This window comes from Pleurodeles waltl, chromosome 6 (assembly GCF_031143425.1).
Source record: "Pleurodeles waltl isolate 20211129_DDA chromosome 6, aPleWal1.hap1.20221129, whole genome shotgun sequence".
Taxonomy (NCBI): domain Eukaryota; kingdom Metazoa; phylum Chordata; class Amphibia; order Caudata; family Salamandridae; genus Pleurodeles; species Pleurodeles waltl.
Genome location: NC_090445.1, coordinates 1,226,944,056 through 1,226,969,038, shown reverse-complemented (window position 1 = coordinate 1,226,969,038; position 24,983 = coordinate 1,226,944,056). Strand labels below are relative to the sequence as shown.

Sequence of the window (24,983 nt, the reverse complement as noted above, 5' to 3'; positions counted from 1 at the left end):
TTCCTCCCAAGGCACAAAAGCACTGTGGCTACGCTCACGTGTAATGTTCTACTTTAAATTGCAAGTGCAAAGATAAAAGCTTTCTTAATCTTGAAATTAAAATGATCTGACTAACCTGCCTTAGTCACTGCACACATTTTTCACTGCTTTCTTAGGTTGACTGTCCTTTCGAACAGCTTATGATGGTCTCATTGCCTAGATGAATGGAATTACTGTTGTGCAAAATCTTTTGCATGTAATTTGTTAATTTAATGTTTTGTGGTTCAGGTAAAATATTCGGTATTTTTTAACCAACATTCATACACTAATAAACAAGTTTCTAAAGGCCTTACCAAAAAGGCAGTTTTACTTCCAAAGTTGTTAAATGTTTAAATGTTTTTAAGCATTTAGCAGGTTGATTAGAGGTAAACCCCTTATCTGCTGAGGCTTCTCCATCCCAGTGCTGAGCCCGTCTTTGGCTATTTGGGGTACTTTGTGCTTACCCCTGCATAACTTTTTTTCAGCATATTGTATACATGACAAATTTGCATCCTTTTTCCCCCAACGTCGCGTGAAGAGAGACAAAAGAAAAAAGAAGTTTGCTTGAAGTCAAACGTATCAGCAAACGTGCAATTATTCATGTAACACAGTCGATGTCCAAGAGAGTAACCAAGCCGCCCCAAGGAGGGACAAAGGTAAAGCATTTACCAATGATAACAAGTGATTTGGCAAGCCCACGAATGAGTGATAGTGATGGGCGTGCAGTGGGTGGGGTTAAAAGCCCACAGATAGATTACAATAGGTCAGAGTGCTTGCGCACTCTACCTAAAAAATTCAATTAGTAATAACAAAAGTTGCACTATTCTGTGTTACTATACGTCTTTCCCTAAAAATGGTACCCACTTTCCAGGACTCCCATTGACCTTGTTTTGATCCATTCCTGTTGTGGGCACTAGGCCCATCCACACAAGGAGGTTAGTGTTTTTTAAGATGAGTATTGTATTGCTAGGTGCTAGGAATTTGATGGATTCCTGCTGGTTCTGCAATTTTCCATCAAAATGTGTTATTTTATGCAAAGTTTGAGGTTATCAGGGCATTGTGCTATCCATACTAGGCACAAACCCTGTAATCCTCTAGGTGTTTACTTTTCTAAAAAAAAGTCTGTGGTAGGTAGGTCACCATGGAAATACTGTACCTACCCCTATAGCGTATATCTCCATTTAGAGCTTTAGGGCCTTTAGTATCACGGTGTCTTTGCCCAACCTCCCAAGTGGGGCACAGTTATCTGGAGATGTATGAAAATGGAGGATGGTAGGAAATTTGCAGATCCCTGCAGATTCTGGAACTTTCCTTCAATGGATTTTGAGGTAAATATGTTCTTAGCCAACGTTTGAGGTTTGTAAGGGCTCCTCAGTAAGAAACCCTTATGAAATCCACAGAACTCACGCCATTCCGAACTCCCTCGGGTGTCTAGTTTCTAGAAGTGAGTTTAGTAGGCTCCCCTGGGTAGTGGCCAGTTGCCGGCTCAAAATCCACAGGGACCTACTGGACCTGGCTGGACATCGCCTTTCTCACTGAAACGTGGACAAACCCAGCATCTATACAGCACATCGCCATCCCCTGAGGCTACAAACTACTCCACAAAGACTGGCCTTCCCGCCCAGGAGGCAGCCTGGCCACCGTACACAAATCCTCCTTCCGCTTGACAACCAACACAGAAGAACACTTCCCCTCAAGGAGCACCTCCATTTCCAGATACACACAGCACCCAAGTCAACCTTCTACGGCACCCTCATCTACAGGCCACCCAGCCCCCGTCCAGCCTTCAGTGACTCCATAGTCGACATCATATCTCCTCACACTCTTGCCTCTTTTAACTACTTCCTCCTCTGTAACCTCAACTACCACATTGACAACAACCACACAAAAACCGCTTCCCTGTTCAACAACCTCGCCACATTAGGACTAAAGCAACTGGTCACCTCGCTAACGCACATCACAGAACACATGATCAATGCCATTTCTTTCCACCAACAAGATCACCGTCGACAACACCTCCACACTTCCTGGACTGACCACCACTTCATCTATTTCACCATCACCTTGCTGACCATCGACCTCCACACTGAGTCCCAAGCAGGAAATTGAGCCGGATCACAGAGGAACAGCTCTCAAACACCCTCAGCAGGTCTCCCCTGCCCCTCACTGCAGAGGCTAGCATCTCAGGATGGAACTTCCACCAATGGATCTCCAAATGCGCCAACACCCTAGCACCTCTCCGTAAGAGCGCAGCTAAATACCACCTTGAGAAGTCCAGCTGGATCTCTCCCGCACTCCAGGACTCCAAGCGCACCTGCAGAAGGCTACAGAAAAGATGGAGGAACAGCAAGTCCCCGGAAGACTTCGAGGCTTTCAAAGCTGCCACCAAATCCCACCAACACCTCATCCGAGTCACCAGAAAGCCGCACTGCAGGACCATATCAGTGCCACCGCTCACAACACCAAAGAGCTCTTTGCTGTGGTCAAAGAATTTGCCAACCCCCAATCAGCAACGGCAAGTATCCCTCCATCTCAAGACCTCTGCGACAGGCTAACCAACTTCTTCCACCAGAAAATCAAAGACATATACAACAGCTTCACATCCCAAAACCCTCCGAGCCCTCCAACAACCCCCCAGATGCATCTTATTGAACCACCACAGTCTCCGCACTGCTGGGCCAGCCTCACCACAGTCGAGCCCCGCGCCATCACAGGGCTCGAAAAATCTACTCGGCCACTCACTATTTTTAGATTCCATTTGTGGACAAAGAACAGGTGTTCTGTTCAGTCAAACTGAATTAGCAATTAAGAAGCCTTTTAAATCTTACTTTTGTCACTTTTGCTCTTTGTTCAGAGACAGGTCAAATGTCAGTTTGTCTTCTTGCAATACAAATACTTTTCCTTGTGACAGCAGAGTTCCAGGATTTTGTAAGGTGAACTGTCTGACCTATTTGAAGTTAAAGGCTTTTGGTGGCAGGTTTTTTCTTAACACACATTTACATAATTAAGTCAACTTTACAAACTTTTCACAGCTAATGAAATATATTTTGAAATAACATTTTAATAGGATTAAAAAAAGTCAGAACACTTTACTTGGTGATGTGCAAATGATAAATGGTTTCTGAAACCCAATGTTCACACTATAGTTTTATCAGTAAAGCTGCAAGTTAGGGGGGAGGTTTTTGGACATTTCTTAGACATTTACTGTCTGTAAATGACAGTGCGTTACCACATCATGCTTTAGTAACATATTTATTAAAAGTGAGTGTTCAAACATAAACTCAGAAACACTCCCGCCCTGATTGCGAAGCTATTCATAAACTGAGAGGCAAGTCATGCATGGATTATGTGTACCCTGTATGGTAGCTAGATTTATTCTACGTGGAGCAAACGTTTAGTGTATTTAATCATACAAAAGAGGATTTTTTTTACAGCAGAAATGCTGAACTCTCATATTTGAAGGTGCAGTCGTGAGAATGAAGAAAAAGGCAACTGTAAAATACGATATTTGCCTAGGATCACACAATTTGAGACCTGTTTCCTGGTCAAGTACATTATAGTTAAGTTGAGTAGATTATTCAAGCTACTCAACCTGTAGGTGTAGTAACATTTTTACCATTTTTCAAGGCCTGCATCATGAGCAGCATCCATTCTGGAGCCCCTAAGGACCCCTGTCATCACCACGTTTTCAACAAGGTCACCACATCCATCACACCCAAGCTCTGCCACACCCTCAACTGCTCCATTGAGACAGCCACCTTCCCAGAAGACTGGAAGTACGCAGAGATACGCCCACTCTTGAAGAAATTCACGCCCCTTCCCCCCCACCCCCAGACCTCAAGAATTACCACCACCTCTCTCTGCTGCCTTTACCAGCCAAGGTCATTGAAAAGGCCATCAACGCTCAGCTCTGTAAACATATCAAGGACAACACCACCCTGGAACCTCCGAATCAGGCTTCAGGGGCAATCACAGCATGGAGACCGCCCTCCTCGCCGCCACAGATGACATCCGCTCGCTTCTTGACCCTGGCAGTACAGCAGCCCTCATCCTACTGGACCTATTGGCCACCTTTGACATGGTCTCACACTGCACCCTCTGCTCCAGGCTCTATGCAGCCGGCATCTGCGGAAATGCCCTACAATGGATACATTCCTTCCTGTGTGGCAGAACAGAGTCAGACTCCCGCCTTACCTGTTAGAACCTACGGAGATCAACTGTGTAGTTCCACAGGGCTCCTCCCTGAGCTCAACACTCTTCAATGTCTACATGGCCCCGCTCACATCCATTGTCAGGGACCATTGACTGAACATCGTCTCCTACGCAGACGATACACAGCTGATCAATTCACTGACGGAAAAGCACGATACTGCCAAGAAGAATTTCCACAACGTGATGGATGCCATCATCGCCTGGATAAAGGACAGCTGCTTCAAGCTCAACTCTGACAAGACCCAGATCCTCATCCTGGGACCATCTGCATCAGCCGGGGACGACTCTTGGTGGTGGCCATTGACCCTCGGCACCCATGCACCCCAACGGACCACGCAACCAACCTTGGCTTCATCCTGGACTCACCGCTCACCATGACCTGCCAAGTCAACTCAGTTGCATCCTCCTGCTTTCACACACACAGAGTTCTCCGGAAGATCTACAAATGAATGCCAAAGGACTACTACAAAACCCTAACAGTTACCAGCGGACTCTACTATGGCAACGCCCTCTACGCCAGTCCCACCCAGAAGAACCTGAAGAAATTATTGCACATCCAAAATACCTCCGCCAGACCTATCCTGGACATTCCCGTCGCGAATATCTCCAATCACCTAAGAGACCTCCACTGGCTTCCTTTTCAAGAGAATAATTAAGTTGAAGCTCCTCGCCCATTCTTACAAAGCCTTCCACAACCTAGGACCTGTCTACCTCAACTACCGTATCACCTTCTACACCCCCGCCTGACCTCTCCGCTCTGCTCACCAAGCACTAGCCACCATACCCCACATATGTAAGACCCCAGCTGGTGAAAGAACCTTCGCCTACCTCGCGGCAAAGAGCTGAAACACCCTGCCTCTGCACCTCAGGCAGTCACCATCACCACCTCAGTTCAGGAACGACCTTAAAACCTGGCTCTTCAGCTGAAGCTCACAGGACAAACCCTCTAAGCGCATTGAGACCCTTTCAGGTGAGTAGTTGCACTTTATAAACCCTGATTGGATTTGACAGGTACCCACATTACAAACAAATTGTTGGTTTTGAGTTGGTAAAAATGTATTATCCATGTTGTGTTGGTCTTTTCCGATCACAGGAGCTAGGCCACCCACGGAAATTGAGTTCCATTTTTATGTGGAGACAGAACACTCCCATGAACCTACCACTGCCACTCAAGGGCCCATCATATTCATATGCCACAGGATGGGACCGCCAGCCACACCACCTCTCACCCATTCATTGACCACCTTGCATGAAAACACACCACAAGCAAACCTCTACACGTGTATAGCGAGACCTGTAGGTTGGTGCCTCAACAAGCCAGATTCATATCAGATTGGGCCATTTCCACAATTGTCTGTGCAGAAAGGGTTTCCCAAATTATTTTTTCAAAATATTATCTTCATTATTTCTCAGGGAACCATTTTTATTCCAAGTAACAAAACAAAGGAGGCTTAAATAGGCATATTCTTCAGGAAAAAATACACCAGTCTTACATGTTTAGTTATAGTCTGTTTTCCTGATCCTATATTGGAAAGCCCATGTGTAAGTATGTTTTGACATTAGCTGCCTTTAGGGTGGCCTGAGGGCTTGAATCTGGGTCTCTAGTTAAAACAAAAAACAAGTATCACCTTCAACTAATGTGAAAATAATGCAGAAAATATATATATTTTTCTGTAAGTTTTTTTTATTGATGTATAAAAAAGGCATAATCTCAGAGAAAAAATACAATCATAGTTCAAGTTAGTTGCCTTCTTAAAATTAATCGAACATTGGTTTAGAGAGAGAAGAAAGAAAACAAGTGAGTTGGTGTCACTCATCCAAACATTTCCAAATTATCAAATCTTTTTAAGGATCCAATTCTTGGTGTATTTAAATTTTAATATATTTTACGCTCATAATGTTTTCAAACCTTTCGGCTGAAAGTTGGAACTTCGTAGATTTCCAATTGGCTACTATCATAAATCTTGCAACAAGGATGGCAGAAAATGAGAATTGCTGTTGCACAATGGGGATCTCTCGATACTGCAAAATTATGCCAAGCAGACCTCTATAGCTGTTGGGCACTAGGTTACATTTTAATTCTTGACTATTAAACAACAATATACCTTTTCTCAAGTTATACAGTAGAAGACAAGTAAAGCACATATGAAGCCAATCTCTCTTTTTGTCTCTGCTTATCAAGCATGCTAGCAAAACTGTTGGATGCATTTTATGAATTAACAATGGAGTATGATACAGCGTCTATCTATGGAAAAGAGATATTTTCTTATAATTTGCTGCACAAATGGCTTTGGAGTTTACTTGGTTACAGAATCTCTAATGGGACACACTGATCTTACAACAAGTTGTAAATGCAGTATTGTTTAAAAAAGAGGTTACAACCTTCTCATAGTTTCTGGCTTAATATAAGATACCAATTGCCAGCACTCTTTAGACATGATATAAAAATGTTTTATTAATGCTTTTGGTTACCTCCCGCTTTATAACCACTACAAAAGTTCTTAATTTGAATAAAACTGAACCTTATATTAGGACTCAAATGGGGATGGATGCATAACATTTTGTTCCATTGATTAAATGTACTGACTTGGGGGGAAAAAAGTCCTTCAGCTTATGACATCTAATGCTATTCCATTGGCTGATACATAGAAGCGTTCAAGTGTAGCCCTAAAGCCATAAAATCAGCTAAGTGCAAAGCTAAGTGAAACCTTAGTACATTGAATTCTTGCCTAATCCTATTAAAACTTTTGATTATTATGCGTGGCATCTTGTATCTAGATTTCTTGGGGAGTCTCAGTATTTTTAAGAATGAGAAAAGCTTGGATCCTGCTTCTTTAATATACCTATATAAAAATATATGGTGGAACATTACTATATGCAGCAGCTCGGGTTAACATATAAAAAAATGCCTGCTAATACAATTAATTCTAGGAAGCACCATCTCTTCTCCCTCCTGATCTAATTATAATGCCTCTAAATCGATCCGTGGTTTCTTTCACTGAAATATAGAATGCCGTAATACTACATCTATTACATCGAAAAGGTTGCTGCATCTTAATCATAAAATTTGCAAAAACAAGTAAAACCAGGATAGGAATATTAATTTTAATCAATCCGACCCGACCAGTAATGGTTAATGGTAGCATCTGCCATTGTGTGAAAAATATATCATTGATAACACGCCACTCTATGAGGCAACGGTTGCATTGTTTACCTACTAATTGATAAAAGAAAAAAGTCAAACCATCTGAAGGGGCAGAGTTCAGTCTCCTTTTCTGCACAGGGGTCTCAGGGAAGTGAATCAAAATAATTTGTTGTCGCCCATACCATGGAAAAGTACATTGTGCTACTTGTTGGATCCTCATGAAATTGCATATTATTATATGTATACATGTGCTATTGTGTGGTTGAATTGACGTCGTCCGGATGGTTGTGTTTTGCCAAAACCTATTTCAGGGGTAGCATATCATGCCCTTGGCCTCCTGAACCGCTGTACCTTTCTACAAATGCAAAAGCCTGATGCGAGACATGGTGACTCTAGAAAATGCTCTATTCTTTTTTAGTGATGCTGAAAGCACCATTATCTTGGGCTATCCTTTACTTTCCAAATCAGCAGTCTCCTAGCTGTAGTGTCTTTATTGGCAGTCTGCTAAGCAGTATTTCCTGCTTCTATTACGTGTAGCCAAGCAGCAGTGCATTGTATTTTCATGAGGTAACCTGATACGTTTCTGCCTTTCATAAGGCACATCAGGAGTTCTAGTTCAGAATTCCTGTAGTTAAAAAAATAAAAAAAAAATAAAAAAAACGCCTGCGTGGGCTAATGCAATAGAGAAAAACAATGGTACCGAGTAGTTTGTTGTAATGCAGCACAGTGCATAGGCATTTATGGAGCTTCTTACAAACAAGCTCCTGCAGCAGATGTAGGAGGCTGGGTTGGCTTATAGTGGGTACCTGATGGTACTTACACCTTGTGCCAGGTCCAGTTATCCCTTATTAGTAGTGTTCTAGCAGCTTAGCCTGATAGAGGTAGCTATAGCAGAGCAATGTAGGCTGAACTAGGAGACATGCAAAGCTTCTACTATACCACTTATATCACATAGCACTATATCATAAGAAACACAATACTCAGAGTTACTAAAAATAAAGGTACTTTATTTTAGTGACAATATGCCAAAAGTATCTCAGAGGATATACTCCCTTAGGAGGTAATTAAAATACACAAAATATTCACAAAACCAAAATCAGGTAAGTAAACAGTTAGAAAAGTAGTGCAAACACTGTAGAACCCAATAGAATGCAATAGTAGACAATAGGCCTAGGGGCAACACATACCATACACTCCAAAAGTGGAATGCGAACCACTAATGGACCACAGGCCTAGTGTAGTGTGTAGAGGGTCACTGGGAGTGTAAGAAAACATTAAGGGTTTCCAAGATATCCCATCCCAAGACCCTGAAAAGTAGGAGTAAAGTTACCCTACTACCCCAGAAAGACAGTAAAGTCGAGATAGGGGATTCTGCAAAGACAACAACTGACTGCAAAGCACTGAAGACGGATTCCTGGACCTGAGGACCTGCAAAGGAAGGGGACCAAGTCCAAGAGTCACGCAAGTGTACAGGGTGTGCGCAGGAGCCCACTAAACCTCGGATGAAGGTGCCAAAGGGCTGCCTCTGGGTGAAAGAAGCCGAAGATTCTGCAACAATGGAAGGTGCCAGGATCTTCTCCTTTAGTCAGAAGATGTCCCACGGCGTGCTGGAGGATGCAGAGTTGTTTTCACGCAGAAAGACTGCAAACAAGCCTTGCTAGCTGCAAGAGTCGCGTTTGAAGATTATGGGTGCTGCCAGGGCCCAGGAAGGACCAGGAGGTTGCCCCTTGGAGGAGGAGACAGAGGGGGCGCTCAGCAACAAAGAGAGCCCACGCAGAAGCAGGCAGCACCCGCAGAAGCACTTGAACAGGCATTCAAGAAATCTGAGCACGGTGGTCGTCTCAACACAATAAAAGAGGGTCCCACGAAGCCAGAGGTCAACTCAGCGAGTTGGGCATTGCAGGACGGAGTGCCGTGACCTGGGCTGTGCTGTGCACGAAGGAAGTTTTGCAAAAGCGCACAGAAGCCCTAGGAGCTGCAGATCATGCATTACACAGGATTACTGTCTGGCGTGGGGAGGCAAGGACTTACCTCCACCAAATTTGGACAGAAGGACCACTGCACTGTCGGGGTCACTTAGATCCAGCTCCTGTGTTCCAAGGACCACGCTTGTCAAGATGAGAGGGGACCCAGAGAACTGGTGATGCAGAAGTTTGGTGCCTGCGTTGGCATGGGGAAGATTCCGTCGACCCACAGGAGATTTCTTCTTGGCTTCCAGTGCAGGGTGAAGGCAGACAGCCCTCTTAGCATGCACCACCAGCAAACAGTCGAGAAAGCCGGGAGGATTAGGCGCTACAATGTTGCTGGTAGTCGTCTTGCTACTTTGTTGCAGTTTTGCAGGTGTCTGGAGCAGTGAGCGGTCGATCCTTGGCAGAAGTTGGAGAGAAGTGCAGAGGAACTCTGGTGAGCTCTTGCATTCGCTATCTTAAGAGAACCCCACAGGAGAGACTCTAAATAGCCCACAGAGGAGGATTGGCTACCCAACCAGGTCAGAGCCTATCAGGATAGGTCTCTAACGTCACCTGCTGGCACTGGCCCCTCAGAGGTCTCCATTGTGCCCTCACACCTCTGCATTCAAGATGGCAGAGGTTTGAGACACACTGGAGGAGCTCTGGGCACCACCTCTGGAGGTCACTCTCCTTTCCTTTGTCCAGTTTCGTGCCAGAGCAGGGGCTGGGGGATCCCTGAACCAGTGTAGACTGGTTTATGCAAGGAGGGCACCATCTGTGCCCTTCAAAGCATTTCCAGAGGCCAGGAGAGGCTACTCCTCTTAGGCCCTTCACACCTATTTCCAAAGGGAGAGGGTGTAACACCCTCTCTCAGAGGAAATCCTTTGTTCTGCCTTCCTGGGCCAGGGCTGCCTAGACCCCAGGAGGGCAGAAACCTGTCTGAGGGTTGGCAGCAGCGGTAGGTGCAGAGAAAACCCCAACAAGCTAGTTTGGCAGTACTCTGGTTCCATGCTGGAGCCCCGGGGGTGCATGGGATTGGCACCCCAATACCAGATTTGGCTTGGGGGGGATAATTCCATGATCTTAGACACGTTACACGGCCATGTTTGGAGTTACCATTGTGAAGCTACACATAGATATTGATCTATATGTAGTTCACGCGTGTAATGGTGTCCCCGCACTCACAAAGTCCGGGGAAATTGCCCTGAACAATGTGGGGGCATCTTGGCTAGTGTCAGGGTGCCCTCACACTTAGTAATTTTGCACCTAACCTTCACTAAGTGAGGGTTAGAAATATAGGTGACTTATAAGTTACTTAAGTGCAGTGTAAAATGGCTGTGAAATAATGTGGACGTTATTTCACTCAGGCTGCAGTGTCCGTCCTGTGTAGGAATTGTCTGAGCTCCCTATGGGTGGCAAAATAAATGCTGCAGCCCATAGGGATCTCCCATATACTAGGGAATTATAAGGGTGTTCCAGTGTGCCAATCAGAATTGATGAAAATAGTCACTAGCCTGCAGTGACAATTTTAAAAGGAGAGAGAGCATAAACACTGAGGTTCTGGTTAGCAGAGCCTCAGTGATACAGTTAGGCACCACACAGGGAACACATACAGGGCACAAGTAATGAGCACTGGGGTCCTGGCTAGCAGGATCCCAGTGACGCAGGCAAAAACAAACATACACACAAGTAAAAAATGGGGGTAACATGCCAGGCAAGATGGTACTTTCCTACAGCAGTCCTTTGTAGCGACATCAAACTGTACCACATGCCACAGAGCTAGCTTTGTACAGCTCACTGAACAGCTCTACTCCTGTATAGAAGTTGTCTATGTAAAGGGTATAACCTTTATGAAGGAGGGATTGAATAAGCTCCCATACAGTTAGTTGTAATTCCTAGCTTGAAAGGACAACCTACGAGATTTTGAGCATAGCCCTCTTCTGTATACACTCTCAGGCTGTATACATATTCAGTAGAGCTCTCACACAGCATATACATTTTGCTTCCATAACAAGCTCTTTTGCTCGGTATGTCCTGCTTGAAGAGTAGCCACCCTTTGTCACAGGTTCAAGGACTCCTCAATGGCTGTATTCTTTCAAAGAGTATACATCTCTGGAAACCTGGCAGTTAAATGTTCCTCGATGAGCTGAATTTTGAACAGCCAGTCATGGTCTGGAGTGTCCCGGGGCAATGCAGCAGAATGATCATTTAAATGCTGTACACACTGCAATAGCAAAAATGAATCCTTGCTCGTGAGTGGTGTGAAGCTGGGTGTTAACCAAACCAAGTAAGTAAACCAGTAGTACTGTATGCTTGGTTTCTGCACTATCCCCATTTTGAATATAATGCACTGATGAAGTGAAAGTCCATTGTTGTGGCCTAGAATGAGGCCCACAAATATCATAGTTAGTAGGCTAAAAAATGCTGTATTAACTTTACATCCAGCAGCAGTGAATGGGGGAATTTGGGGCTGTACTCCTATTTGGTGCTGCCAAGGGAGCGCTCTCTCTCTGCTTGCCTCCGCATGTGCTTGCTGTCTGGGTGGTCTACCCTGCTACTGCCTCTCTGCTGTGCTTGTGAAGGAATGTCATGACCATGTTCTCCATAATCGCTGGAAAACAAATCATTGGATGGAACTCCATCAACTGAGAGAGCTCTTCCGGAGTCAGCTCAGTTTTCCTCTTCCTTGGACGCTGCCTTAGCATCTGTTCATGCCTCAGCTGTCTTCCAGCACTTTAGTTAAGACATGGGCTGGAGTCATCCACTGAGATGCCATTAAATCCTGTCTAAAACCTTTCTTCTAAACCACAGTGTCCTACGGAGAAGGCAGAAATATCTAATGGGTGGGTGTGTACGTGTGAGGTGTCAAATTGTAAACACAAAAAAGCACATATATTCTGTACGCAGCAATCAGTATAATTTCTCCAAGGACACTAAAAGAAACTTAAAGAACAAAGTGTTCCACCTGCCACATACCTAATACCACGTCAAAGGATAGGCGACAGGTAGGGACAAATCTAATCCTAAATTTAAAGAACAGAACTTGGTTCTGTTACTTCTGAGTTAATTTCTTTCTCATATTTATTTCAAACAATTTAACAAAAAAGGAGCTATGGTTGTTCAGTACATGAATAAATAAACACCACATCAATTATAAACACACATAATTAATACATAAACAATAGACAAAACATTACTCACATTACTAACAAATTAATAGGGTTTAACAATATAAGAAACCCACCAAGGGTTATGCCCTACGCATTTAATTAGTGGTCACTATCGCGTAACTACACATGTGATCCACTCCTACTTGCTAAGGTTATGGGCTTTACATGCACTTAGCTATCAACAAGCTGTGTATTTCTTTCACACAAGCGTAATATAGTGCATCTCAAGTCTTTGAATTATAATCCATTGTTTAGCAAGCCCACACACTTGCAATAAAAAGAAGTCCACGCGTTTCGGCCTTCTTATTTAGGGCCTCATCAGGACTGGAGAAGGGCAATATCATTTCTTCATGTCGCTGATGATGGTTTGAAAGAGCCTCCCGAGGGCGCTGCATTCCTTCTCCATGCCTGCATCCATATTTCGGCGCTCTCGGTACACAGTGACTCAGAGCTGGTGCAAAACTCCAATGCAGCTCCCCGCAACCCTAAGCATGCTGCCCGCTCGGGCTTAGCTCCCTTCAAAAATACGTTCCGCTCCTCTTCTGTCTCCCACCGACTCTGAGTCACTGTGTACCGAGAGTGCTGAAATATGGATGCAGGCATGGAGAAGGAATGCAGCGCCCTCGGGGGGCTCTTTCAAACCATCATCAGCGACATGAAGAAATGATATTGCCCTTCTTCAGTCCTGATGAGGCCCTAAATCAGAAGGCCGAAACGCGTTGACTTTTTATTGCAAGTGTGTGGGCTTGCTAAACAATGGATTATAATTCAAAGACTTGAGATGCACTATATTACGCTTGTGTGAAAGAAATACACAGCTTGATGATAGCTAAGTGCATGTAAAGCCCATAACCTTAGCAAGTAGGAGTGGATCACATGTGTAGTTATGCGATAGTGACCACTACTTAAATGCGTAGGGCATAACCCTTGGTGGGTTTCTTATATTGTTAAACCCTATTCATTTGTTAGTAATGTGAGTAATGTTTTGTCTATTGTTTATGTATTAATTATGTGTGTTTATAATTGATGCTGTGTTTATTTATTCATGTATTGAACAACCATAGCTCCTTTTTTGTTAAATTGTTTGAAATAAATATGAGAAGGAAATGAACTCAGAAGTAACATAACCAAGTACTGTTCTTTAAATTTAGGATTAGATTTGTCCCTACCTGTCGCATATCCTTTGACGTTATATTGACCCTGGGCAGGTTAGGGTTATAGGGTCCCCCCTGTAATTGCCTAATACCACGGCACACTTCAGGGTACAAAGGGGGAGCCTAGTTCAGCCACTGTTCATTATTATGCACTTACATGCTACTGAGATGATTTTAAATAGGAGGCCACCAAGACAAAGCCATATCTGAGTCAGTCAGGGGAAAAAGCTAGGCCCAGGCAACACAATAAGTGTCTCCGTTAGAAAAACAGATAGCAAAAGAGTTTGAAAAGCCATTATTTCTAGCATTTTGGCTTTCTCAATGTGTGTTTTTTATCATGGCTTTTGCAAAACTGGTAAGGTTGGTGGAGTTCCCAGGCCATTGCCAATATAACCCTAATTGCATGAAGGCACAAACCTGGCTTTGATCTCAAAGGAACAAACACAGTCACTGGAATTAAAAAGTTCTGCTTTGTATCAGAATGCTATCACTCACAGAGAGGTTAGCCAGTGGCTGAAGTGGCCTGAACCATTGCCCCATACTGTAGTTGGTGGAAGAATAATATGAATAACACACCACACCAAGGGATTTTTTGTATCCTCCATTCATGTGTGTTCCTGTACTATGCCTTAATTGTCTTCATAATGCTGTAGAAATCCCCAGCATATTGGAGGTAAGGCATTCAGAGGAATCATCACTGTTTTAATTTTTGTTCTTTTTTTTCTCCTAGTTCCTCCTCACTACTTCCAACACTTGGATCACACAGGAAAGCGGGTGGACTATTATGAAAGGCCTGAGCTATCTTCAGGATCCTATGAATTCCTGGCAACAGTTGATTATTGTAAGGTATGGCCATCCCATTTTAGTCAGTGAGCTGATCCGAAGCATTGTTCTCAATTGAGAGACTGTGTGAGACCTATTCATTTTTTAAGTTGTTTCAAAGTTAAATCCAGCATCTTAAGCATCTTGCTGGCAGTGCTAAAGCTGCTCTTTGTTGAACTTGCTTGAGAACCTAACACTGCACTTCCTTTGGCTAGCAAAGCACTGCTTTCTTAAGGTGGTGTTGTACTACCACCTTTTCTGCACTTAAGGGTTGTGATGTTACTACCATTAAATGAAAGCTGAAAAACTAGCATATGACGCTGGATTGTTAGACTTCTGCCTTATAACCTCAATAATTGTCTTTATACATCACTGAAAGTATTGGCATTGCAAGTAGTGCATCAGGAAAATACAAATCATACTTGACATTGTACAACCTATGGCTCAATAAATATTTCAAACCACTGTGATTTTTGCACCTGAAGGCAGTTATTAAACCCACCACAAACCGAACAGCTCCTATCTCTTTCTGAATAAATCTACTTTCAGAAAATTGTATTTTGTTTTTCATATATTTTGTTTTAATTTTTTGCAATATCTTGTATCCTGTTCTAGAATAACAAAATTCCCAGTCCTCCTGCTTTTGTCTTCATGATTGATGTGTCGTACAATGCTGTGAAGAGTGGTCTGGTCTCCCTGATTTGTGAAGAGCTGAAGACCCTTCTGGATTACTTGCCCATGTAATTTCTTTCCTTTGGTATCTATATGTGTATAGTTAATGCTTGAAATATAATATGCAGTAACATAACTTTTGTCATTTTGAAGCTCTGTTGATGGTTTCAGAATAAGACCAACGCTTTTGTGATTAATGTGAAGGTTACATGTTGTAGTTTGATTAATTTGCTAGATTTATCAGTGCTTTCTTTTGCTTTTCGCACTAGGTATTTGTTCTTTCTGTGTTTTATAGATGTTTATGGAGATTGCTTTTTTTGCTTCATTGTAGAAAGGTACCTTTTTTCAGTCTGAGACTTCACTTTTTTTTCTTGTAAAACACATTATTTTGCATTTTCTTTGTCATGATTTTGTGATTAAAGTAGTGCAACATAAGAGATATATTAAGAATTTTGCCCAGAACAAACCAGAATTTTTCCAACGTATGATGTGGAGTAATTCTCACATGCAGGTCACCATCTACTATAGTCTTCCATTTATTACACATTCTAAATAAAAATGCGGACTGTGTGGACTTAAGGTAACAAAGGCTATGCAGCATCCCAGAATCCCTAGCCATCAGTTTAACATTGCCAGCGGCCATTGTGGTTTCCCATTTTGTCTCGCAACTGGAGTATACTTGCAGCCAGCAAATATATTGCAAGAGTTACATGATTTCCGTTTTGGGTTCTGCAGTAGTAGGACCCCTTTCCTCTGTCAGTTGTCTGATCCATACCGTGGTTATGCCAAGCAGATGACAAACACAAGAAAATGTATTTTTGGTCGATTTAGGAAGCTCTGGAAGTGAGGCTTGCTTGTTTAAACCAAGTAGGTGTTTCTCTTCTTCCTCTGCTTAATTTTTCTAGTGGCTCTTGCAACCAATATCTTAGGGCTAGTAATTACTTTTAACTCGGAGAAGGCACTTCTTTTTATGTGTTGCATACCGAGAACCACCTGGCTAAGTACTGGATGTTCATTCTCTGTGGCTAGTTCAGAAAAAGTTGGGACCTAGCAAGTCTTCCTGATTTTTGAGTATGTTTTGATAAATCTTGCAGCCTTTAATTCATTAGCTGCGTTGCAGTTGTGAGAAACTAGATGGCTGATCATGAGTGGGAAAGTGACTGGAAGTTTAATATAACTTAATTTTTGATGATGTGTGGCTGTAGATACATATGCTCTGCATACTTCTGCCATCTAGTTTTGAGTCCAGAAGATTGTAAGTTGCCTTTTTTTTTAAACGTCTTTCAAGTCATGAGGTGTAGTGACTCCTTCTTCTCTTGCTGGTAATGCTCATGGTCCTCGACTCCATTGTTAGATTGTTTTCTTCTGCCATCTGTTCGGTCGTGTTTTTGCCGATCTCCGGTTTGAGACCCTCTTCCGGACTCTTATGTTTCGAAAAACCTCCCACACTGTCGGCATTGTCTTTCAAACATATATTTTTGTATCATTTGCATTCCAGGACTTAATAAAAACTACTCGTATCAACGCATTCCAACAGGGACCTTTTACGATTCCATTTTCTCAGTTCCTACTTGACAAGAATGTTCTGAGCCACACGAAGTTCCTGCAAACCGACCAGCACCAGGTCTGCAACCTCTGTTTGTCTCCAGATCATAAAGAGGAGGACTGCAAGACTTGCAAATCTTTTCGATCTAAAAAGACCTCAAGAGATCAAAGGGCCCATCATCACAAGATGCAGTGACAGAAGATCGAGGAGACCGCAGACATCTCCAGGTTATACAAAGTCAAGACGTAGCAAGAACACCAAGAGGTCTTGGCTGCCGAGGATGAGACCTTTTTGGTTAAGGATACAGACTCGAAAGAGGACACAGTTTTTGAAATGCAAGCCCTTCCTTCAGCTCAACCAATGAGTACCAGCTTCGTTGCTCAGCCCAAAACGTCCTCTTCCATTGAATGAAGGCTGCCATAGCCCAGCCCTGAGCTCAGCTCTGAAAAGCAACTTAAAGCCTACCATATTGGTATTGAGTTAAAAACCACCAGCTTAGGCACTAAATCTTCAGCCTCCCATGTCGGAAGTAGTACATAGACGCTGCCTCAGTGCAGTGACGTCAGTTCTTATCTTTCTGTGCCATGTGCTGATCCGGAGAGAGCTACCCTTGGTCACTTTTTGACCGACTTCGACTCTTTTGTCAACTTTTTGGTGAGTTTTGTGATGCATCGAGGGATGTCCCTGAGGACTGGTTTCAACCTGTGCAAGGACTGTCACCGCATGATTTCAGTGACTGATCCGGATCAGGTCTGTTTGTGGCACCTGGAGCGCGACCACGATCCGAAGTTGTACTCAGAGTGCCGGCCCATGCACCTGAAGGCCTTGAGGGAGCGGTCCCTCAAGCTTATGGCAGCCCGACATTAGACTTCGCGTAAGTCCTGGTCTCGCTTGAGGGGAAGGTCTCGAGACCGGTCGTGGAGCCACCACCTCTCTTCTTCGAAGACTTTGGGTCACGGTAAGAAGTCGAAGAGATCCCGTCATCCTTCGACTTCGACTTCGCCTTGTCACTCGGCTGACGCAACGCGGGAGGAGAGTTGACGCTTGATGCCTCCATCTGCGGAGCCTGCTTCTTGGTCCACTCCACACCTCCCCGAGTTTCCGGGAGCTGGGCGACCCCTGCCCAACTCAAGGAGTTTTATGAGGCCATGGACCTCATTTTTGGGCAGGCTTACCCACTACTGTGCCTTTGGGCCCCAGGGGTTTGGTAAGGAGACCTTCGGGTTCCATGCCGGCAGCTCCGGCTCCACCCACCGAAGTCCCCTCCGGATCTGCTCCCGAATCCGCACTGGCACCGATCGTACCATTGAGACCTTTGCCGGCGCTGGTTCGATTGTCGATGCCTACGATGTCGGTGGTGCCCACCATCCTTCTTTGATGGGGCCTATTCACCCCAGGTTGGATTCTGACCCTTTTTCTTATGGGTACGAATTTGGGTAAGGATTGGAGGGGTCCCTGGACCAGTATGGATACCAGGATGACCCTAACTTGGACTAGGCATAGCAGTTGGACGAGGCCAGTCGTCTGGATACCTCTCCAGACGCTGACATGCTGTCTCCTCCTACTGTGACTACGGCGGAGGAAGTAACTTATTCCATGGTGGTCAGTAGGGCGGCTGAGGTCCTCAGGCTGCCAACTGTTCAGGTCAGGTCTAATCTCCTGATGAAGGTGCTTCAACCAGGGGCTTCCACATCTGAGCCTCTTCTTCCATTCAATGCAGCCCTCACCTATGTCCTTTTGGGTACTTGGTCCAGACCAAAAACGGGCTTCTGTGAATAGTATTATTGCACGCCGCCATCGGCCCGCACTGAAAGACCCTAAGTACCTGTCCCAACACCCCATGCCTGAGAGCCTTGTCATCCAGGCATCCTCATCTTTTGTCACATTCCCTTCCGCACCTCCGGATAGGGAATCAAAAAGGCCGTAACAATTTGGGAACAAGATGTTTTCTTCCTCCAGTCTCACGCTGCGGTCAGTGAACACTGCATGCCTTTTGGGCCGCTATACCAACTCTCTGTGGGATACGGTCATGCAAGTTCTGCCGCAGACACCGAAAGAGGCCCGTGCTATCGTCTCCTAAGCTCCCACCGATGAGAGAGACGCGGCAAAGTTCACTATCAGATGTGGGCTGGACACGACTGACTCTAGATAGATCAGTTGCGACGACCATGGCCTTGAGGCGCCACACTTGGTTACGTACATCTGGTTTCTCTGAGGATGTCCAGCAGACTCTTAGGGACATACCCTTTGATGGCTCCAGTCTCTTTGGAGACTCCTGGGCTACAGCTCCGTCCCTCTGCCTTTCCGCTGCCCCTCGTCCCCAACAGTCAGCCTTTCGCCCCTTTCACGCCAATGGAAGAAGCTCGCTGTCGCATCCCTTTCCCAGCCACCATGCCACCCATGTTACCCATGCTGTTAAGCCGCTGCATGGCTAGGGACATGGAATCCCATGTGGTCATGGGATGGGGAACCAGAGGTCTGCAGGTCCACCCCTGCCGCAGCCTCCAAACCCTCCTAGTCCATCCCCTCACTCTGGTCCAGTTGGCGGCAGGATTTGCCATCACCTGCCCCACTGGGAATCCATCACTACGGACAGGTGAGTTTTGCAGCTCCTTCGAATCTGCCCCACCAGCCATTCCTCCGTCAGTCAGCCGTATTCCGGAGGATCATTTGGCACTTCTCCGCCAGGAAGTTGCGGCTCTCTTGGCCATGAGAGCCATAGAGAGGGTCCCTGCGCCAGAAGTTGGTTGTGGTTGTTATTCACGCTACTTTATGGTGCCTAAAAAAGGCAAGGGCCTACGTCCCATCCTAGACCTTCAGGACCTCAATCTCTTCCTCAAGAAGGAGAAATTATTAATGCTCACCCTGGCTCCAGTCCTGTCTGCCTTGGACCCAGAAGACTGGATGGTAGCGTTGAACTTGCAAGATGCTTATTTTCATATTCCCATCCTCCTGCCCACAGATGTTATCTACAATTCGTGGTAGGTCACGAACACTTTCAATTTACTGTCATCCCCCTTCAGCCTTGCCAGCGCCCCTCGGGTGTTCTCAAAGGTGATGGCGGTTGGTGCAGCTCATCTGCGCAGGTTGGGGGTTTCAGTCTTCCTCTACCTCGATGACTGGCTGTTGAAGGTGGACCTGCCCCAGAAAGTAGTCTCCCAACTTCAGACTACAAAGAACCTCCTGCACACGATGGGGTTCACTATTAACGTGCCAAAGTCACACCTGACTCCCTCTCAGATGCTCCCTTTACTCAGAGCTGGCCTGAACACAGTGCAGCTTATCCTCCCGAAAAGCAAGTAACAGATATTCAGACTATTTTCTCGATCTTTCAGCCTCTATCTTGGGTTTTGGTGAGACTGACTCTGAGGCTGCTGGGCCTCATGGCCTCCAGCTAGTGACACATGCCAGATAGCATATGCGGGCTCTGCAATGGGACTTTGAATTTCCAGTGGGTGCAGCATTAGGTGAATCTCTCTGACATGATCCAGATCTTAGAGGGAACTGCAAAAGACCTGCAGTGGTGGCTTTCGAATCCTCAATGGGTCAGCAGCTGATCCATCTCACTTCCCCAACCAGATCTATCCATAGTGACAGACGCGCCACTTCTGGGATGGGGCGGACACAGGATAGAGGTGGAGATCAGAGGTCTCTGGTCTCTGGCGGAGTCTGGACTCCATATCAGTCTGGAGCTCTGGGCAATCAGGTTTGCGTTGAAAGCATTTCTTCCCTCTCTCAAAGGGAAAGTAGTGCAAGTGATCAGAGACAACACTATCGGCATGTGGTACTGCAACAAACAGGGCGGCGTAGGGTCCTGGACCCTTTGTCAGGAGGCACTGTGCCTCTGGACATGGCTGGCACATCAGGACATTACCCTGGTGGTTCAACATCTGGCAGGATCTCTGAACACCAGAGCAGACAAACTCATCCGTCGATGCATAGCCGATCACGAATGGCGTCTCCATCTGGAGGTGGAGCAAGGTCTCTTTCCGCAGTGGGGAGAGCCTTGGTTAGATCTCTTTGCCTCCGCAGAGAACGTGCAATGTCAGCTGTTCTGAGCATTGGAGTCACTGATACTCCACTCAGACTGCCTCTTTGAGAGGTTCTTCTGTCGCAGCTGCAGGGGATGGTTCTCCTCCCGAACCTGTCCAATCTCTGCCTTCCTGCGTGGAGATTGAGTGGCAGCAGTTAACTGCTTTTGACCATCCACCTGAAGTCTGTGATGTTATCTTGGCAGCTAGGTGTCCCCCCCACCGGTATAAGCCTGTCGTTGGCGTAAATTTGTTGCATGGTGTACCAACAAATCTGTTGATCTCCTCTCTTTGTGAGGTTCTTTTGTTCATTCTCTCTTTAGCCCAGCAGGGCTCTGCCTTAGGCACCCTGAAAGGTTATTTTTCAGCTCTTTCAACCTTTTTTAGTTTGCCTGATCAGCATTCACTCTTTAAGTTTCCTATTGTTAGTCGGTTCCTTAAGGGTCTCACCCATTTGTTTCCTCCCCCTCCATTTATCATGGCTCAGTGGGACCTCAATCTTGTGCTTAATTTCTTAATGTGTACTCCTGTGAGCTGATGCACAATTGTCTGTTACGGATCCTTACTTTCAAGACTGTTTTTCTTTTTCCCATCACTTCGTGGGGTTACGCACTAAGGCTTCCCTCCTTCCCAATGTCGTTGCACTTTTTCATGTAGGTCAGTCCATCACCTTGCCTATTTTTTACGTATCTCCACATCCTTCTCATGAGGAGAAGAGACTCCACAGTCTGGATCCAAAAGAGCGTTGGCATTCTATATCAATCGTACTAAAGATTTTCGGGTGGACGATAAACTCTTTTTTGGATATGTGGATGCGAAGAAAGGTAAGGCAGTGAAAAAACGTACCATCTCTCGATGGGTACTTCTTTGCCTCAAGATGTGCTACGCTTTGGCAAAGAAGCATTCCCCCTCAGGGCTTGAGCGTGCTCAATCCACCAGAGCAACTGCTGCTTCCACTCCGTGAGCATGCAGAGTTTCAGTTCTGGATATGTGCCAGGCAGCTACGTTAGGTATCCTTGCACACGTCTACTAAACATTACTGCCTGGGCGGTCAGGTTCATCGGGTGGCTACTTTGATCGTTCAGTCCTGCTGGACTTTCTAGTATGATCTTGGTTCACAGCCGACCTCCGAGGATGGCATTGCTTGGCTATCTATTGTAAGGTAAAGAATTAGCAACTAAAAGTCTCTATCAAATGTACAAATTACTTACCTTCGGTAACAATATATCTGGTAGAGACACATATTCTAGTTGCAGATTCCTTAACGACCCACCCATCCACCCCGCTTGCGAACTGATTTCTATGGACAGGGCTTTCCCATTCAGGGCCTTAGCTCTGGTGCACCAATTTCAGCGTTCTTTGTAGGGCTGCGCTTTGGCGTGGAAAGTTGTTAAAAGAAACTGACGTCACTGCGCTGAGGCGGCGTCTATGTACTACTCCTGACATCATCGTGGCGATGCCAATTATGCCTGCGGAGTCGACCGACACCACCTACTGACAGGCAAGGATATTGCTCAAAGAAAAAAATCTCCGGATCCAGTCTGACACCTGGGGGGGAAATTCTAAGGTAAGAAATCTACAACTAGAATATGTCTCTACCAGATATATTGTTACCAAAGGTAAGTAACTTATACTTTATGCTCAAACAGGAGGTGTAGGCCCTGCTAAGCAAAGGAACAGTAGAACCTGCCCGCAACATCAACGGACAGGATGTATTCTCCCTATATTTTCTCATCCCCACAATGGACGGATCCTTTAAGTTCTATTCTAGATCGCAGACCTTTGATCACTACATCCTGTCAGTGCATTTTACATGGTCACACTTCAGGACGTGATCCCACTGCTTCAACAAGGTGTTTTCCTTTCAGCACTAGATTTAAAGAACGTCTGCTTTCACATTCACATACACCCAGCACATTGCAAATACCTCAGATTTGTGATAGCAGGACATCATTAGCAGTTCAAACTACTCCCATTCTGAGTCACAACTGCCCCAAGAGTGTTCACAAAATGTCTGGCATTAGTCGCAGCTCATTTGTGCAGACAAATTATCCATAGCTTCAGTTTCTGGACGACTGGCTCATTAAATCAAAGTCACAATAGACTTGCTTCCTCCTCTAGGTTTCACAATCAATTTCCAAAAATCTCACTTATATCCTCTTCAGATCCAACCCTATCTCGGTGCTGTTCTGAGCTTGCAACTAGGATTAGCTTATCCTAATGTAGCAAGGATACAAAGCTTTCAAACACAGCTTTCGCTTTTCTGCCCCAATCACCAGGTCACAGTAAAATATGTCATGAGGCTTCTAGGCATGATGGCAGCTTGTATTGCCACGGTGCCACATTCCTGTCTTCACATATGCCTGTTGCAGGAATGTCTTGCACTCCAGTGGTCTCAGGCATAAGGTTGTCTGGAGGATTTAGTGTTGGCAGACAGCTGCACCATCACTCTCTGCAGTGGTGGAACGAAACCAAACTCTTAAAGGGGTGGCCTTTCTAGACTCTGTTCCACAGATCTTCCTAAAGACGGGTGCCTTACCTTCAGGATCTCACAGTCCAAGGTCTCTGAAATCCCACAAATTGCACTATGTACATCAAGTACCTAGAGCTTCTAGCTGTTCACCTAGCGCTCAAGGCGTTCACTGTTCACCTCATCATCAAAGTAGTCTTGATATGCACAGAAATGACAACCATGTACTATGTGCAGAAACAGGAGAGGCACACTCTCTACAACTATCTCACCTTTTGCAGATACTTTGTCATCGGTCCATCCGCCACAACATTCACCTGCGAGCAGAACATTTCCAAGGGACACACAACACCTTTGCCGGCCTCCCCAGCAAGATGCGAGGGGGAACCCCACCCTCATGTCCTATATTTCTACTTTCAAAAGTGGCTCTATAGATGAACTGGTCAGCAATTTTTGCCTATGCTTTTCTACATGTGCTTTTGTTTCTGGTTCAGAAGCTCAAGCAAACATCCCTCACGTTGATACTGGTGGCCTCCACATGGGTCAGAAACTGTGGTTCACCACTGTGCTAGAACTATCAGTGGTTCCTCATGAGAAGCTTCCCCAGAACCTGGACATTCAGAACTATGGTCAAACCAGGCACCCAAACCCCAAGTAATTAAACCTTGCAATATGGCTCCTGAAGTCGGAGTTGTAATATCTTAAACTACCTCAAGAATACATGGATATTCTTAAAGAGACACGTAACTCTACTACTAGAGCACGTTATGTGGTAAAATAGAATAATTTTGTCTGCTTCTTTCTAGCCAAACAATGGGGCCCTTTCCAAGTCTCAGTGCAGGGTATTCTTTTATACCTTCATTTAACTTAGCGCACACTTCCATACAAATACATCTAGCAGCTATAGCTGCTTACCTTCAGAATAGACACAATTCTTCTATTTTCAAAATCCCAGTCACAGGATGTAGGAGTGATTCTGCCAAGGTTACCTCCGGTACCTTCCTGGAACCATAACATTGTACACACTATGTTCATGGGTCCACCATTTGAACCTCTACACTCATGTCCTTTACAATAGCTGTCATGGAAAGCGGCATTTGTAGTTGCTATCACTTCTATTAGGCTGTAAGTTAGCTCCAGGCCTTAACCCAGCAAGAACTCTTTTTTTTCCAACTACACAAGGATAAAGTAGTTCTTCACACCAGTCCAAACCTTTTTCCAAAAGCGGTATCTCGGGTTCATTTGAATCAAACTATTGAATTGCAAGTCGTTTTTGGCTCCCTGATTCAGTTGCTGAAAGAGCCCTCCACACATTAGATGCAAAGAGATCACTTATGTTCTACATTGATAGAACTAAAACATTTAGGCAAACTAAACAACTTTGTGTTGCCTTCTTTCCTCCATACAAAGTTAGTCCTATTACTAAATCCAGCACAGCAAGGTGGATTGTTAACTGTATATAGACTTGCTATGCTAAAGCCAAAAGGCCATTACCTATTCCTCCTAGAGCACACTCAACTCTCAAAAAAGGAGCGACAGTGGCCTTTTTAGGTAGCAGTCCCATAGCAAACATATGTAAAGCAGTTACATGGTCTACACCACACACCTTCTCTAAACATTTTGTTTAATAGCATGTTCGGCTGTAGATACACATGCTCTGCATAATTCTGCTATCTAGTGTTGGGTCTGGATGTATACAAGTTGATTTTTACTCGATTCTTCTGGAGTCACAAGGTAAAGTGACCCCTCCTCTCTATGATAGTGCGCATGGGCATTGACTCTATTGTTAGATTG

The 24,983-nt window shown here is 44.9% G+C and overlaps 1 protein-coding gene across 2 annotated transcripts in view; it reads left to right on the top strand.

Moving 5' to 3' along the window:
• SEC24C (SEC24 homolog C, COPII coat complex component) overlaps positions 1–24,983 on the top strand; it is a 1,280,009-nt gene that overhangs the window by 428,110 nt on the left and 826,916 nt on the right. For both annotated transcript variants that reach the window (XM_069240542.1, XM_069240541.1), the window contains 2 exons: positions 14,379–14,494; positions 15,086–15,210. In XM_069240542.1, coding sequence (XP_069096643.1) covers positions 14,379–14,494; positions 15,086–15,210 — 241 coding nt within the window. The remainder of the gene's footprint in view (positions 1–14,378; positions 14,495–15,085; positions 15,211–24,983) is intronic.